The sequence below is a fragment of the Neltuma alba genome, unplaced genomic scaffold (assembly GCF_004799145.2).
Source record: "Neltuma alba isolate B1F8T4 unplaced genomic scaffold, ASM479914v2 tig00002686_pilon, whole genome shotgun sequence".
Taxonomy (NCBI): domain Eukaryota; kingdom Viridiplantae; phylum Streptophyta; class Magnoliopsida; order Fabales; family Fabaceae; genus Neltuma; species Neltuma alba.
This window is the reverse complement of record NW_021632968.1, coordinates 8,440-24,883: the sequence shown is the minus strand read 5'-3', so window position 1 is coordinate 24,883 and position 16,444 is coordinate 8,440. Positions and strand designations below refer to the sequence as shown.

Sequence of the window (16,444 nt, the reverse complement as noted above, 5' to 3'; positions counted from 1 at the left end):
GATGATTGTGTGTGCGAACGAGGATGAAGATCCAGTGACTACTCTAATTTCATTATTAACTACTTACACTATTACAGAATTACAAATACTTGACGCCAAATACTTAACAGTTATAACAAAAATTGTCAAATAAGGAGAGCCAGAAGTTGCCAGAAGAAAAAATTGACGGTTTTAAAAAGAACTATCAATTTTTCATTGAGAATACTTGACGGATCTAAAAGGAATTGTAAAGTATTCTTGAAAAAAAATTTGACGATTCTTTGAAAACCGTCAAGTTTAATAATACTTGATGGTTTTTCATTGTAACCATCAGGTTTTTGTGAATTATAGTACTTGACGGTTCTAAAATATTTGATGGTTCCTCTTAAAACCAACAATTTTAATGATACTTGACAGTTTTTCATTATAACTATCAATTTTTTTTTAACAATACTTGACGGTTATATTTAAAAATGTCAAGTATTGTCTTCTAAAGCACCCTAATCTGTTCATTTTGTTTTAAAATTTCAAGCGTTCTTCTGATTCCCAGGCTCTGCCTAGACCTCGAAGCCCTCTAATCCCCCATCCCCACCTCATTTTTGGCCTTTTCCTTTAGTTTTTGTGGTTTGTCCTCCATCATCGTCGCTCTCTATGGTCCTCCTCCATCATTTTCACGTCATTGCACTATGTGGCGTCCTCCATTATCATCATCGTCACACCGTACAACTTCAAGTTGGTCATGTTCTTATATTAAATCCCTATTCTGATTTTGTTGTTCCTTCTAAATGATTTTAGTTGAAAGTGAATGATAGGATGAGTAATTATTTTTACTCCATTATCGTTTCTCTACTCAGCTGAGGAGATTTTTTTTCCTATATTTGAGCAACAAAAAATCTGGATTTTCTATTTCCTAAGCCAGATTTTCCTTGAATCAAACAGCCCCTTAGTGTTTTTAGGATGTCTACTATTTATACTTTGATCATCGTCAACTTGTATTAAGATTAGCATTGCATTGGTTAGTTGAGATTTTGATAATACATTTACAGAGCTAGCTACTGTGATTTGGATTGGTTTATGTATTTGAAGCCTGTTTATCAATTTAAACATCTTGATTGAGTTTTGTGATATTGAGTTATTAAGTACGTTTAAGTGTTTGATAATTCTGTTGGTAAATTTGATTTAAGATGCAAGTGGATAGAATTTTGTTGGTAAATTCTACTTTATTTCATTCCCAAAAATCCAAAAATATTCCTTTGATTACGTTGTTTATTCTACTTAAAGTGCCTTGTAAACCTCAATCTTATTTTTAACTTCATCTAGGCATTTAGTTTCCTAGATAGTCTTTGTATAAAGCTCTTTGGAGAAGACCCGAGGTTTTAGGTCACCACAATCCTTGGTTTACAAATTTGTTGATTTTGACTCCTAAGGTGCGCGAGACACAAACTGAATCAAATGGTACCTATGTTGCTTTGTTCATGCTCTTTTGTTATAAATTCTGTTTTTCTAATTGAAATTGGCTTGAGGGCCCTATGTTTTATGTTTTTCTAAATTATTGAATGTTAATTAATTTGGATGTTGGTATTGAAATTGCCTTATGCTTTGCTTCTCAATACTTTGTTTGAAGTCAAATAGAGAGCATAAAGCCCGGAAAATACTAAGTAATAAGCCGATATGCTGCCAAATTTTTTTCAAATGGAATAGCACATTAGTAGTAGTAGAATACTTTTCAAACTGAAATCAAAGTGAATTTTTGTTGAATTACTAGTTGTTAACAACTAGAATTACTAGTTGTTAACAAGTAAAATTAAAGAGGGATAAATGTGATCAATAGTGCCTTATGCATGGACTTCTTATTTTTGTTTAATTCTCACAATATTTTTAAGTCCTTCAAGTCGCTGATCACATTTTTCTCTAAATGCTGTTGGTTTAGGCAATTAACAATTTTGTTGTGGTTTTTGGCAATTTGGTCAATTTTGATTTTTGTTGGTTTTTTGCTTTTGCCTTTTGTATTTGTCCAAAATTTTGATTTGACTTAACAAAACATATTTTTATATGACATTTGGTTTGTTATTAAGATGTATATAACGTAAATTTCTGTCTGGTACGTGGTTAATAGATTCATATGACTGAATTACTAATTACTGTATATTGGTTTGAATGTTGGCCTAGTTTTGATTATCAAATAATGCTGTTTTGTATGAAGTTTCATAATGCAATGCGGCTGCCAAAAAAACAATACCATATTAAAAAAAATTCCTAAAATACTTGACAGTTATTAAGTTAAAACCATCAAGTATTCTAAGAATACTTGACGGTTATATCAATAGCCATCAAGTATTCTAATAATACTTGACAGTTCTATGAGTAACCGTCAAGTATTTTATGAATATTTGACGGTTATATGAGTAACCATCAAGTAATTGAAGCCAAATACCGTCAAATTACCATCCAATACTTGACGGTTTTATCTTCAGAGCTGTTAAATATTACCCAAAATATTTGATGGTTAATAACCATCAAATATTATCTATCCAAATATATGATGTAGGTATACTTGACAGTTTATAATCATCAAATATGAGCAAAAATAACCGTCAATTATTATGCTATTTTGTTGTAGTGTTATATTTTTAAAGATCTTAGTACTACAGTATTTTTATCTAGTTATTGATTACTCTAATTTTGTTATTAGCTACTTTCTTTTCAAAAATTCGAAAAGCATAAGAGTAATTAATACTTAATAGTAAAACTAAATAGTAAATAACTAAACAAGAGCTCTAGAAAGAAAAGTGGTCAACAGCAAAAGTAGAGTAGTTAATAGCTAAAAAAGAGTAGACACAAGAGCTCTAAAAATAATAGTTAATAGCAAAACTATAGTGGTTAATAGTTAAGCAAAAGCAGTCAGTAAAGTTGGAAGAAAAGTAATCAATAGCAAAGCTGGAAGAGTCAATAACCAAACAAGAGTATTCATCAGAAGTACAGGGGTAACGATGTCATTTCACAACATTTGAATATTCCAAAATAGTATTCTTTTGGTCCTTGATGCAACACCTAATTAACTAATTTCAGTAGATTAAGAGTGTTAATTAAATTAGTTAATATGTTGTATTTTTATAAAATATCCTAACCATATTCCTTAATTTTCTCCATTCCTCTCATGCTTGATTATTGTTTAGGAAATATCAATAGGGTTAATTTGAAAGAAATTGATAAATATATGAAGTAGGTGTTATATATAGCACTAACATTAACTCTCAAATTAGGTTCTACATTAAGAACTAGAGGAGTATAAAAGGTCAGATTTGGTATTTTGAAATTTAGCCTCATGATTTGTCATTTAACATTTTTCCGGTTTTTTTGTCATTTCCCCTAACTTACTTTATGTTAATTATATTTCAAATATTAAATTAAATATTAAGAAAATAATTATAAGAGATATGTCTCATGTTTACTTATGTAAATATTCATGTTAGCACCAAATACCGATGGATTAATCCCAAAAGGAATATTCATATCAACTGTCAAGTTATAATCTTCTATAAAAATATTAAATCTAATAAAATAAAATAAAAAGCTTAAATTTAAATTAAAAACTAAAAATTAGTACTAATAAGCCTCCGAGACACAAAACCCATGTAAACCTTTTTGCACAAAAAGAATATAAAAAGTATATGAAAAATATGATCATATTAGTTATTAATTTAAATTGGTACTTGTTATAGACTATTGTTCAGTTAAGATTCAATTACACCTAACCAAAATGCTTTTCTTTGAAGATGACTATTCCCTAATAACATCATTCTTGCTTCCGAATGTTTAGCAAAGACCAAACACACTCGTAACTTGAAGGATGGCTGGTGCCGCTAAGGTAGACATTGCTAAAGCATATGGCACAGTCTCTTGGTGTTTCCTGCAGAGGGTGATGTAGACAATGGGATTTTTGCAATGGTGGTTTTAATTGATTACACAATTGATGTATCTCTACGGTCTCCCACCAAGTCATAGCAGCATCGCAAGGGCTTCGGCAGGGGACCCTCTCTCCCCATATTTGTTAATTTATGCTTTGTGCCAATGTTCTATCATGCATGTGATTCATCAGGCTGAGAACTTTAATTGGTGGAAGGGGATCAAATTATATATCCAGAAGCAGTGATGCTATCTCACATATAATGTGACCTAATGATACACTCCTGTTTTGTTGGGCTCCAAAACAAGACTGAAGTATCATGAAAGCTCTACTTCAACAATATTACTCACCCATCTTGGGTCAACAAGTTAAGTCTACTTTGGTCTTCAGCTCATTTGTTTCTTACAGACTTGAAAGGAAAATTTCCTCTATGTTAGATTTACGATTTCACTCTTCTTTATAGGGAAGTATCTAGGAGGGTATATTGACGACAGAAGAACATACAAGAAACTTCGTGGTGAGATTCTTGAGAAAATTGATCAACATGTTGCAGGATGGAACAGTTCCCTCCTTTCTCAAGCAGGTCGCATGATACTCATCAAACACACTCTATTCTCTTTTGGTTCATATATCCCATGTCATGTTTGTGGTTTCCAAAACAACTTCGTCACAAGATTAGCATGAAGACGGTCAATTTCTTCTGGGGGTCCTTTGGAAATAATCATAAGGCACATTTCTTGAAGTAGGGTGATCTTTGTGCTCCAAGGGACAAGGGGGGACTGCAATTCATGCACATTGAGTTGCTCAATACAACGCTCCTAGCAAAACATATCTGGCAAATCACATTGATACTAGAGACTCTCTGTTAAGTTACATTATGCAGGAAAAATATTTACTTGACCAAACGAGTTTTGTTTTTAGACTTGCATATAACAGCTTCGCTCGTTGGAAACAAATTCTCAAGGCCAACCCCTTGGTTTTTGACCACTTGAACTGGCAAATTTGGGATGGTACAGCTATCCCACTTAATCATCGGTTTTTGTGGCCTATGCAACAATCTAGTCAATCTTATCCTTCAATAAAGGTTTCTAATCTTATATTGAGCCCAAGAGGACAATGGAACATTCAACTCCTCTCCTCTCCTCATCTTAAGCAGGTGGTTCTCTTCCGATATCCTATATCTCAGCGACTCAACAAAGGATCGCATAAAATGGACTGGCCATTCTTCTGGCCTTTACACAATTAAAGAGTGATATCACTTGCTTCTTCAGAACTTTACACTTGCTCGACTTCACTCTCAAAGTTCTTCCTTTACTCATTTTTAGACAATGCTGTTGAAAACTCCCTTGGCAACTTGTTCGAGGTATGATCCCTACTTCTACCTTTCTCAAGCAACATCATCTTTGTAACTCGGAGGCATGTACTTTCTATTCTTCCTCTAACGAATCGATTTAACATCTTTTTCGTTAGTGTCCTCTTGCTCGAGCGTGTTGGTTTAGCTTCTTATTGGGGATTAGGATAGATTCTACTTCTCATTCGAGCATGTTTCAGTTACTTAATTTCTGGTGGACAAACTTTTAATGACTCTATTACCATTGTTTTTCACTTACCTTTTCAAATGTTAGAGTCATTGTGGTTTGTTATAAATCAAATCTGCCACACAGGAAAGCGCTTCCTTCCTAAGCAGGTCATTTCTATGGCTTCCGCCAAAGCTTTCATGGCCGTTGAGTCACCTTCATCACTTTCTTCAAACAAGACACATCAAACTCATGCAGACACACCCAGCCCCTTCTCCTAGCGTCTCTTGCGTTCTATCAATTATATCCATTGGAACATACTATTCAACCTCACAAGAACAAGTGATAATAAGTGAATCATTCGAACTACCATCCTTTTCAATTCTACGGAACTTTCATTCCTTTTTTTTTTTTTGGTAAACTTATAAACCATGTCATGCTAAGGTCATCATGCTAGATATTAACACCCCTTGGATAATTTCCTACCTATTGCAGGATGTTAAAGCTCTTCTAACACGCACTACAAAAAAACATGGTTTTAGTGACGGAATTTAGCTACGGAATTTTGAATTTAGCGACGGAATTAGCGACGGAACGGATTACCGACGGAATTTGTTCCGTTGCTAATTCCTTTGTCGCTAATTAGTGACGGATTTTCTGTCACTAATTACCGACGGAAAATCCGTCGCTAATTACGTTGCTAACTCGATTTTTTAAAAAATAAAATAAAATGCCACGTGGCACCTTTACTAATTGCCACGTCATCATTGGGACCACCTCCACGTGTCGCTGCCACCACACCTCTGCCTGCCACGTGTGCACCAGGTGTCACCACCACATAATTCCCTTCTCAAAGTGACTTCTCCATGGCTTGAACCCAGGACCTCTTCCGTGCGCACGTGCGGCTTGACCAGTTGAGCCGTAATGAACCTGTTGATTTATTATGTAAAATTAAATATATATATATATTATATTATTTTACACAAACAATTATATATACATATATATTATTAAAAACTAAAAATATACTATATGATAATTTTAATCATAACTATTTTAATGAAAAAATAATTTTTAAATATTTGTTTTACTATTTTTATAATTTTTTATTTTTTTAAAAATATTTTTAATATAATTTTAATTTCTAACGACACTAATTTTGAATTTTACATCATAAATAATTTTTCATAAATATTTTTTAAATTTATTTTTTAATTAACATTGATAAGATATACAATTTAATTATATATATATATTATATTTCATTATATTATATTATGTATATGTGGTTTATATATTTGAAGAAAATCATTTACAATTAGTCAAAAAAATCTTGTTATTCAAAAAATTCAAAAAATAACTACTATAATAAAATCTAATAAATTATTCTATATAAAAAATTAAATGATTTAAATAGATTATGATAAACAGTATTTTCCTACTTGTATATATATCCTATGTAATTTATTTTCTTAAAATTTGCGACAGAATTTGTGTCGCTAATTTTTTTATGGATTAGCGACGGAATCTTTTTCTGTCAGACAATTCCGTCGCTAATTCCGTCAAAAAAAATTAGCGACGGAATTAGCGACGGAATCTTTTTTTGTCAAACAATTCCGTCGCTAATTCCGTCGCTAAATACAGATTAGCGATGGAATTTAGCGACGGACAGAAATTCCGTCGCTAATCGGTCAAAAAAATTATCGACGGAATTTCCGTCGCAAACTCCATCACTAATTTGCGACAGAACAAATTCCGTCGCTAATTTGCGACGGAATTTGTTTCCGTCGCAAATTCCGTCGCTAATCAGCTGTTTTTTTGTAGTGACGGTTTATTTGTTACTACTTACATTAATGCGAATTTATGTTTTCATTAAAAAAAAATATTGTTCATGTCGATTTTAATTTAGTAAAATATTATTCATATTTGCATTTTTTTTTTTTTGCCAACGCATATCTACAAGTTTAAGGCTTGGTAATAATTTACAAGTCTTCGATGTTAAATGTTATTACGCATATATATATGCTAAAGAAGCTTTAAATATCTTTGCTTTAAATATCTTTGTATATTAAATATATCCATGCATATTTAAGGGTGTGCTGTTAGTTAATTATTAGTCATTATCTAATTATTAATTTAAACAACTCAAACAAAATAAAAAAATAGAAGATTTTCTTCTTCTTTTTTTTGCCAACAATAGAAAGTTAAACTAAACACAACCAAATCAACAACCATGCTCAGCTGATTTGTAGTTCAGCTGAGTCAAAATAAACAACCCGAATATTGAGGCAAGAACATATATATAAATCTATCATTTTAGTAGATGAAAAAATATTGATTTAAAAATACTTTCAAAATTAAAAAATATATATTTACTATTATCAGTTTCTAACATTTCCATCAGTCTCTCAATTCCATGGATCTCGATCTTTTCTCTCATTCACTGCTTTATTTGATCTGGTCATTGAAATATTTTTGCTTCATTCTACTACCAAAGATATACCGAATACTGAGGTAAGAAAATATAAATATTTTATTTTAATGGATGAAATATATATTAGAAAATTCTTCTAGGTGAAAATAAAAGAACAAGTGAAGTAAAAGATTTACTATCATTAATTTCTAGTGTTCTTGACAGTCTCTTTGATTCCATGGATCTCGCGCTTTTATCTCATTCAACGCTTTATTTTTCAATGTATAACAGGTTGATTTGGTCATTCCAATATTTTTGCTTCATTCAATTACCAAAACTATCCTTCCCATATTTTTAATAAATATTGATTATCTAAATAATTGAGGATAAGGTTTTGTAATTAACTACCAAATTTTTTAATTTTAATCATCAAAAGAAAAGGCAAAAGAATAGATTTCTGCAGGGGAAAAGAAATAGGTTCTTGCATACTTTTACTTTTTTGTTTTCATTTGGCCTTTTCATCTCTTCCCCTAACTTTCTTTAAAATTCTAAAGAATTAGGACAAAGAAAGAACATTTCTTCATGGTAACAAAAATTATTCCTATATTGTAAAATAGACAGGGATCAATTTCGATGATTTTTGGAAAATAAATTTAAAACTTTGTATTCGATTAATTATCACTGGCTGGCATTTTTATGTAATAAAAACATCACTAAATTAAAACAATTAATTTAAAGGTCCTTATAGTTTGTTTTAATTTCAAATAAGATTCTTGTAAGTCATTTCGTTCGAATTATGTCTTTGTCATTTAATCACATAATTTTAATTTATAGATTATTTATAGAAATACAACGGTGTTAAATAAAAGGAAGAAAATTTCATAAAAATCCATGAACTTTTATAAATTGAAGTTAATGAGTTTAACGAGTTTTACACTTAAAGATTAATATCTATAATGGATCAAACTATAAGGACATAATACCTGATTTAAAATTGACGTAAATTGTAAGGACATATGGATTAATTTTCTCTTAAATAACTGAAATATTTTCAATATAATGAAATAGATGCCAAGAAAATATATCAACACTATATGGGCTTTTTTTACGTTGAACAAAATAAACATGCTTTAAATTTTTTTTTACAGTAGAAAAATAAGTATTCAATAAATTCCATGTAGATAAAAATATTTGCTATAAGCCAAAAATGGAAGCCACTTGAGACAACAAGATGACATGGAGAGGATAAGGTTCAATTAATCCATGATCTGCTGCCATCCAAGATGGCATCAACATAAAACCAATTAAATTATTTTCTCCACTGAATAAATAAATAAATATGAAAAATAAACAATGCTACAAACGGATGTTGTGGACCCCATTACGATAAAATGTTAAGAGAAGGAAACTGGGGACCAAAAATCCAGTGGTGGGTAATACAGTATATGACATTGTATTCAGGTAAAATGACGAACCGAGACTCATAAAAAGTATATAATCTGAATTAAAGATAATAAATTTTAAAAATTTTAAAAATTAAGATAAGGACCAGAGGACCTAAAATCAATTAAGTTAAAAATATTATATCCTTTAATGATACACTTGATTTAAAAAAAGAGGAATATGCGTTTAAAAAATGAATTTAATTTTGGGATTTTATAATTGGGATTTAAATAAAACAGTCTTTTTATTTTTTATTCTTATTACTTTTTACATTGAAAAAGTAATAAGAATGAGTGGTGTTAAATTTTTTACCATCGAGTTATTTTTTCGCAAGACCTCCCCTATAGTATCTTCATTGCAATAGAGTTTAGCCACTAAACTGGGGACAGTTCATTATAAATAGAGAAAATACATGTGATAAATTCTTTAAAAAATTAATATAATTTGTAAAATATTACCTACTCGTTTGATTCTATTTATAAGATTGAAAGAGTATTGATGACAAAAAGAAAGATAGAAAATATATATTTTTGTTATATCTATAAGTCACATTAAATGTATAACTGTATTATGCACGAAAACAAACAGTTCAAATATACACTAAATATGAATAAATGGCAAAAAAAATAAATATGAATAAAATTTAAAAAATTATTAAATTTTAAAATAATTTAATGAAATTTAATTTTTTTATTCTAGTAAAACGTATAAGAAGTACTTTATAAATAAGATTAGAGGGATAAAGTTTAGAAAATAGATTCATAATCCCAGTTTTCAAAGTTTTTAATCATGAGAAACAAGGACTTAAATATAATTTATAAAACTATAAGAACTGAATTAAAATTAATAGAAACTAATGGGCCAAATGTATGACACATTTTCTTTTCAAAAATCTACTTTAACAAAGTAAATATTTCTGTTATGGTCCCCCTTTCTGAAAAATCCAACAATGGATATATATTTCACAAGGGCCCATGCCTTTATTTATTTTCTGTTCCTACTTAGGCCAATCATATTCATATCCAAACACAGACAGAAGAAAATCCACGTTTGTGCCACTCGAGATATATGCACATTTTGCCGCCTTCTAATTTCTTCTTCCCCACATTGGGGTTTCCGAATTATAATTATTTAATTAAGTAGGTCCTACTTATTTTTCAAGGGAAAATTGAAAATTTGAAATTGGAAGGGGAGGGGCATTTTTGTAAGCGAGGGCAGTTTTCCAGGCAGTTATGGTCTTCGAAAATCAAGCAAAATCTTTTGCCTCAAATTTGTGATTATGAAACAGCTGTGCCACAATCAAAATTTAAAAGGACATGAAATATAGAGATTCTGTGTGAGTGAGAAAGAGAGGGGGATATCAGGGCAGAAGTCATTAACAGAGAGTGTGTCGAGAGAGAGGGAGAGAGAGAGGGAGGAGAGAGCCATTGCCTCAACTCTTTTCACTGGGAAAGAGGGAGGGAGAGGAAAAAAAACAATTTTTGTTATTTGGGTCTTCTTTTTTTTCCCTGTTATAATCATTTCTCTCTCAAACTTTAAAGTTTTGGGTTGAACAGATTTTAAAGATGGCTGCTTGAAGCACTTGGTGAAACACACTGTGCCTCCTTCTGTTTTATGGGTATTGGGTATGTTTTGCAAGTTCAGAATTTCAAGGGCCAGCTTCAATTCCTAGTTCGCTAATGTTGTGTATTGTTCTTAGAAATTGCTGTGTTCTCACTCTCTCCTTTGGAGAGTTCATGTCTGTTCAATGCTTGTTTGATTTTTGTGATGTCATTTCAGTTATCCTCGTTACCCATTTCTGAATTACATGGGTTGTCATTTCTCCGCGCATTTAAGATTTCATTTGGGGATTTGAGAGGGAATTCAGGCAAATTTACTGCACTTTTTATCTATAACTAGATTCATATGATAACATAGGGTAGCTTTTGCTGGAGTACTCAAAATTTTCAAGACATGTTGAATCCCTTACCAAATATTTCATTGTGATTGATTGATCTTTCCATTTTTCTGGCAATCTTCAGTTTTTGGCTTGTTTTCTGATAACCTTGATTTGATTCATCTTCTTGTGGTAGGATATATTTGCAGTGATTAGGTACATAATGGATATTTCAGACTACACAAGAATTGTTTTGGATAAGATTCAGAAATTTGAACCAGAAAATGCCACAAAGATCATTGGCTATCTCCTTTTACATGACCTTGGAGAGCAGGAATTGGCTAAATTAGCTTCATGCCCTGACCATATGATACGCGAAATCGCGTTTAAGGCCAAAACCGAGGTACAAAATTTGGCTGCTAAATCTGTCATACTTTCAAGCTCACCTCCTATTAACCCTCAACCAAGCCACTTACCCATAATCTCCCCAAGAACGACTACTCCATCAAGCTTTCAGGCTCATACCCCTAACTTTTGGGAGGCACAGGCGGCTAACAGTGTTAACCCAGAGTTTATGTCAATGGGTTACATAGATTCAATTCCAGAACTTCAGAAGCAGAGCCAGCTTTTGTGTGCAGAGAATCATATAGATCCTTCTAATGCTGGGGCTGTAGGGATTGGCAATGATTACTTTAGCTTAGATGCTTCAAATTTGAATTTCAATGGAAAATCTGGTAGGAGGTTTGGTGTGTCTGAATTTCCCGTCAAGACATGTCACTATTTCAACAAAGGATACTGTAAGCATGGAAGTAGTTGTAGATACTATCATGGACAAGTTGCAGCTGAGAACTTCCCTCAGATAAATGGGAATGGTGATGATCAAGGAGGATTGTCGGGCTCGCTTGCGCAGTTAGAGGCAGAACTTATTGAGCTTCTAAGGCCAAGGAGAGGCAATCCTATTTCCATTGCTTCCCTTCCAATGGCATATTATGAGAAATACAAAAAGGTGCTTCAGGCAGAAGGTTATCTAACTGAGAGCCAGAGACATGGTAAATCGGGATATAGTTTAACAAAGCTTCTTGCACGGTTGAAAAATAGTATACGACTAATAGACAGGTGAATTCTTCTCTATCCTGACATAATTGTTATTCAATAAGTTTATGGATAATTTGTTTCTCCAATGTGACTTGTTCCTTCTGGTTGATTCACAGACCTCACGGGCAGCATGCTGTGGTTCTGGTGGAAGATAGGTACTTGGAAAGAGGAGATCCCAGTCAAAATATAAGCGCATCAAGACAAATATATTTGACATTTCCAGCAGATAGCACTTTCACAGAACAGGATGTCTCAGACTACTTCAAGTAAGTTAAAATTTGTTATATTTTTGCATTGTCATGCTTTCTTCACAGGTGAGAGATTCGTGTCAGCAAACTGATTTCACTCCCCTGCATTTGTAGTTCCTTTGGGCGGGTTGAAGATGTCAGGATTCCATCCCAACAGAGAAGGATGTTTGGTTTCGTGACATTTGTTGATCCAGAAACTGTTAAAATGATATTGGAAAAAGGAAATCCTCACTATGTACGTGGCTCACGTGTGCTTGTGAAACCTTACCGGGAGAAGTCAAAGCTTATAGACAGGTATAATCCCTGACATTCCCCCCCCCCCCCCGGCTTGAACAAAAAGTTGTTGATTTTATTGTTTCACATCCTCATATGAACCAGAAAGTTAAACTATTTTAACTAAGATCACCAATCAAAGCTAGTTTTTCCAGAATAAAGCATTAAATGATTAGCATAAGTAATGCAAAATGTGAAAATGAATGAATCTAATAATGTGTCACCAGTATCAACAATAAGATTCTTCATGTTATTGATTCTTCGTTCCTTTGTTCCTCCTTCCTGGATCAGCCCTTGCACTCAAAACGTTTGATAATATGTTGAATTGTTGAGACCTGGGAAGATTCTCTTATGTCATCGGACAAATGCTGTGACTATTCATTCTTTTCATGAGTCTTTCATTTGATATAGGAAATATTCAGAGAGAGTTGAGCCTCCGGTTGTTTGTTCACCACATTATGTAGACATGGACTTTGAAGCTACCCCAAGTGAGTTTGGTATTTTCCCTGAACTGAAACTTGGAGTCTAATATGTTATGGTTAACAACATAATCTTAAACCATTCTTGTAGTGCCAAGCTATGGGAACCCTAGATTTCTGAGGAGACAGCTCATGGATGAGCAAGAACAGGTCCTTGAATTTCAGAGACATCTTGCTGAGCTGCAGCTGACCCAAAAACCTCTGTCAAGCTCCCCTCATTTCGGATGCTCCTTGGACCAGTTAAATGTTTCAGAAGGTGTGAAAATGCTGTATCACATATTCCCATGGCTTGTCCTTCTCTTTATATGCCTTGTACCTTTTGTACTTACTGAATCATTTGTCATGCAGATCATTTCAATTTTCATCCTGCAGAATCTCTCAATTATGCTCTAAATGACAAGCCCGGGCATACAGACACCAGTTGTGCCGATGAAGACAGGTACAGATTGACTTTGTATCGGTTTCTCTTGCCCTTAAAGATGCCTATGCTGAAATACATTAGCAATCTCTTGGCTGTCACATAATATTCCACATTACGGTTGATTCTTTTTCATTCATTCAAACCTCTGAAATAATTGATCATTCTTGACTTCCATATCAATTTAACAGATTTCATTTGGTGATTACTGCGAAAATCTGACATTATTCTTCTTGCCCATAGGACTCACCTCCTTCATGTCCATAGAATAAAATTAGCAACTTTTGCCTTCATAACTCTAGAAAATTCTATCTGTTTCCTGATTTACTTCTTCTTGTGTACTCATTCACTGAGGGCAATATTTGTTTTTAAATATGAGTTCTTGCAACTCCGATTTTTCTGACACTTCAAATGCTGCTGTGAATCCTCTCATTTTTCTTTATTTTACTCAGAGGTCAAGGAATCGATCTCCCAGAGAGCCCATTTTCATTTCCAGTAGATAGTGGAATTTCAACAGTCATATAGATTCCGAAGGAAAAGGACTTTGGTACAGTTCTTATCTGTTTGCTATCAAATCTTTCAGTAGAAGTATGATAAGTGGAATGCCATTAAGCCATTAGAAAAAAAATCCACTTGTTATATTTTTATTAGAAAACTTGAAATCAAGCATCTTATGAACTTTACCTGAATTTTGTCCCCGCAGGAGAGACACAGAGTTAAAATTGCACCAGCCAAAAAAAAAAAAAAAAAGAGAAACATCTTTAGTTTTGCTTTCTTTCCCCCCCAGTTTTCTGAAGCACAGGCCATATCATCAGTTTCCTTTGTCGAGTAGCTCGTCGACTAAGCCTCTGTTCAGCTCCAACAGATACATACTAGCGAAAGAAGAAGAAGAACAAGAAACAAGGAAGAATTTCCTCTTTAGTTCCTGACAATGGGTGTCTGACAAATAGAAATATGATATGATATATGTAAGAATGTTATAGTTTTTTGGGTAATATATCACGAGTTCTACTTGTCAAAAGGCTGAGTTAACAAGACTGTTCTAGATTGTCACTTCAGAGTGAAAGGCTCAATCTTTTGAAATGTAGTGTTCTATAGATGAGTTACCCTAATGTTTTTTAGTTACAGGAAGAAGGCAAAGGGTTTGGTTTTTAGCTAGGAAGATCCTTATGCAGTCATTTAGTATATGAAAGAAACTACATCGTAGTTTTCTTGTTGAAGTATCTTGGAATTTGTGGATCTGGACAGAGATGAACCATTTGAATTACTTACTGATAAAAGTTTTAATAATAATAGCTTACACTACTTCTATCTGAAGTGTTTGTCACTGTCTTACTGATAGACTTTTTGTTCTTATTTGTTTTGTCCCTTCACAATTTTAGTTTCATTTTATGTTTACACATTTTAGATAGACTTTTGTTGATCTCTTATCTGTGTTTTAATATTGAATCAAGCCTATGGGTTGATAGACTTTCTAAGTCTCATTATTGTTTATAGTTGTAAGCAATTGCACACTTTCTTCCCCCCCCCCCCCCAATATATAGTTACATGATATCAGATACTACCGAGTTAGATTCATGTATTGTCAAATTCAATTAGAAGTATTTTTCAAACCATTAACACGACAGTATGTTGATTTTATAATTGATATTGATGACACTTCATCCAATTCTAAATGAAAGGGCTAATAGAATGTTTGTTTTGATCCTAAATGTTGGATTATAACTTATTTTAGTTTTCTAATTTATAATTTTTTCTGATATTCTTCCTATTACTTGCACGTATGTTGATAGACTTTTCACCAAGGAAGTAGTTTTCAGAACAAATAATTAGAAAGAGGTATTGTAGGAAAATTAATATATTTTTTTATAAATAACTAATTTAACTAATTTTAATATCTGCAAGTTAATTTTCTAACTTCTACATTTAGGACTTATGGAGTACATGTGAATATGTACTTTAATTTTCTTGTCTTCCTATCTCTAACATTATTTCGTCTTGTAAAGCTTATTTCTTCTAAATTTTCATGCTATTGAACAAAACTTCATAAACCAAAAGCAGATTGTATCTAAGAAAATAGAGATCAAAGAATAAGCTTATCTACAATACATGGACAGTATTCAATTGTACGAGGATGATGACAATATATTTGAAAAACCCTAAATTTGTTTTGATTGTTTCAATCCCAAATAGGGGCAACGGATATTAAATTGGGCGGGCCATAATTTGACAAAGACAGTGATTAAATGCTCTCATTGTTAGAAAGTGACATTCATTTAATATTGCCATTGTAATTATAGTACAATGAGGCATGGTTTAATCCTTGTTAAAATAAAAAACAATGGACCAAACGGAATAAAATGAAACTGCAAAGTAGCATCAAATTAAGTACATTACTGGCTTTGATTTTTTTTTTTTTGAAAAAAATATGCAAATGAATAAACCATACTCCATCCAGTCTCAAATAAATGTGATGATGCCTCATCAAAATTGAGAAAAATAGTTAAAATATTAAGTTCATTAAATTTGTCACAAACTAATTTTTTTCCCAAAAAAACCCATTTAATGATTAAAATACTACATTAGATTAATGGTCCTTGAAAATTTTCTTTATCTTTTTAGACCCAAAAAAGCTTCTTCTTCTTTTTTTTTGGTTAGGCACGGATATCTTTTTATTAGAGGTAATCTTGTTCAAAACATTATCAGGCACTAAATATGAGTATCTCTACCAATAGAGATTCAAAACCCTAATATGTCACATTATGAGAAACTAGTTATTTTCGCTATACTTCCGTT

General features: G+C 32.3%; 1 protein-coding gene across 2 annotated transcripts; it reads left to right on the top strand.

Annotated features, from left to right (window-relative positions):
- The first annotated feature begins 10,759 nt into the window (after positions 1-10,759).
- LOC114735448 (zinc finger CCCH domain-containing protein 18) lies at positions 10,760-14,975 on the top strand. Of its 2 annotated transcripts, none has more exons than XM_028923144.1 (9): positions 10,760-10,877; positions 11,345-12,251; positions 12,347-12,496; positions 12,593-12,772; positions 13,163-13,239; positions 13,322-13,486; positions 13,579-13,669; positions 14,101-14,195; positions 14,352-14,975. In XM_028923144.1, exons 1-8 carry the CDS (start codon positions 10,874-10,876, stop codon positions 14,171-14,173), a joined length of 1,647 nt encoding a protein of 548 aa, XP_028778977.1. In that variant the 5' UTR covers positions 10,760-10,873; the 3' UTR covers positions 14,174-14,195; positions 14,352-14,975. The 2 variants fall into 2 exon arrangements, with proteins under 2 accessions (XP_028778977.1, XP_028778986.1); XM_028923153.1 differs by having other exon boundaries at positions 11,332-12,251.
- The last annotated feature ends 1,469 nt before the right edge of the window (positions 14,976-16,444 follow it).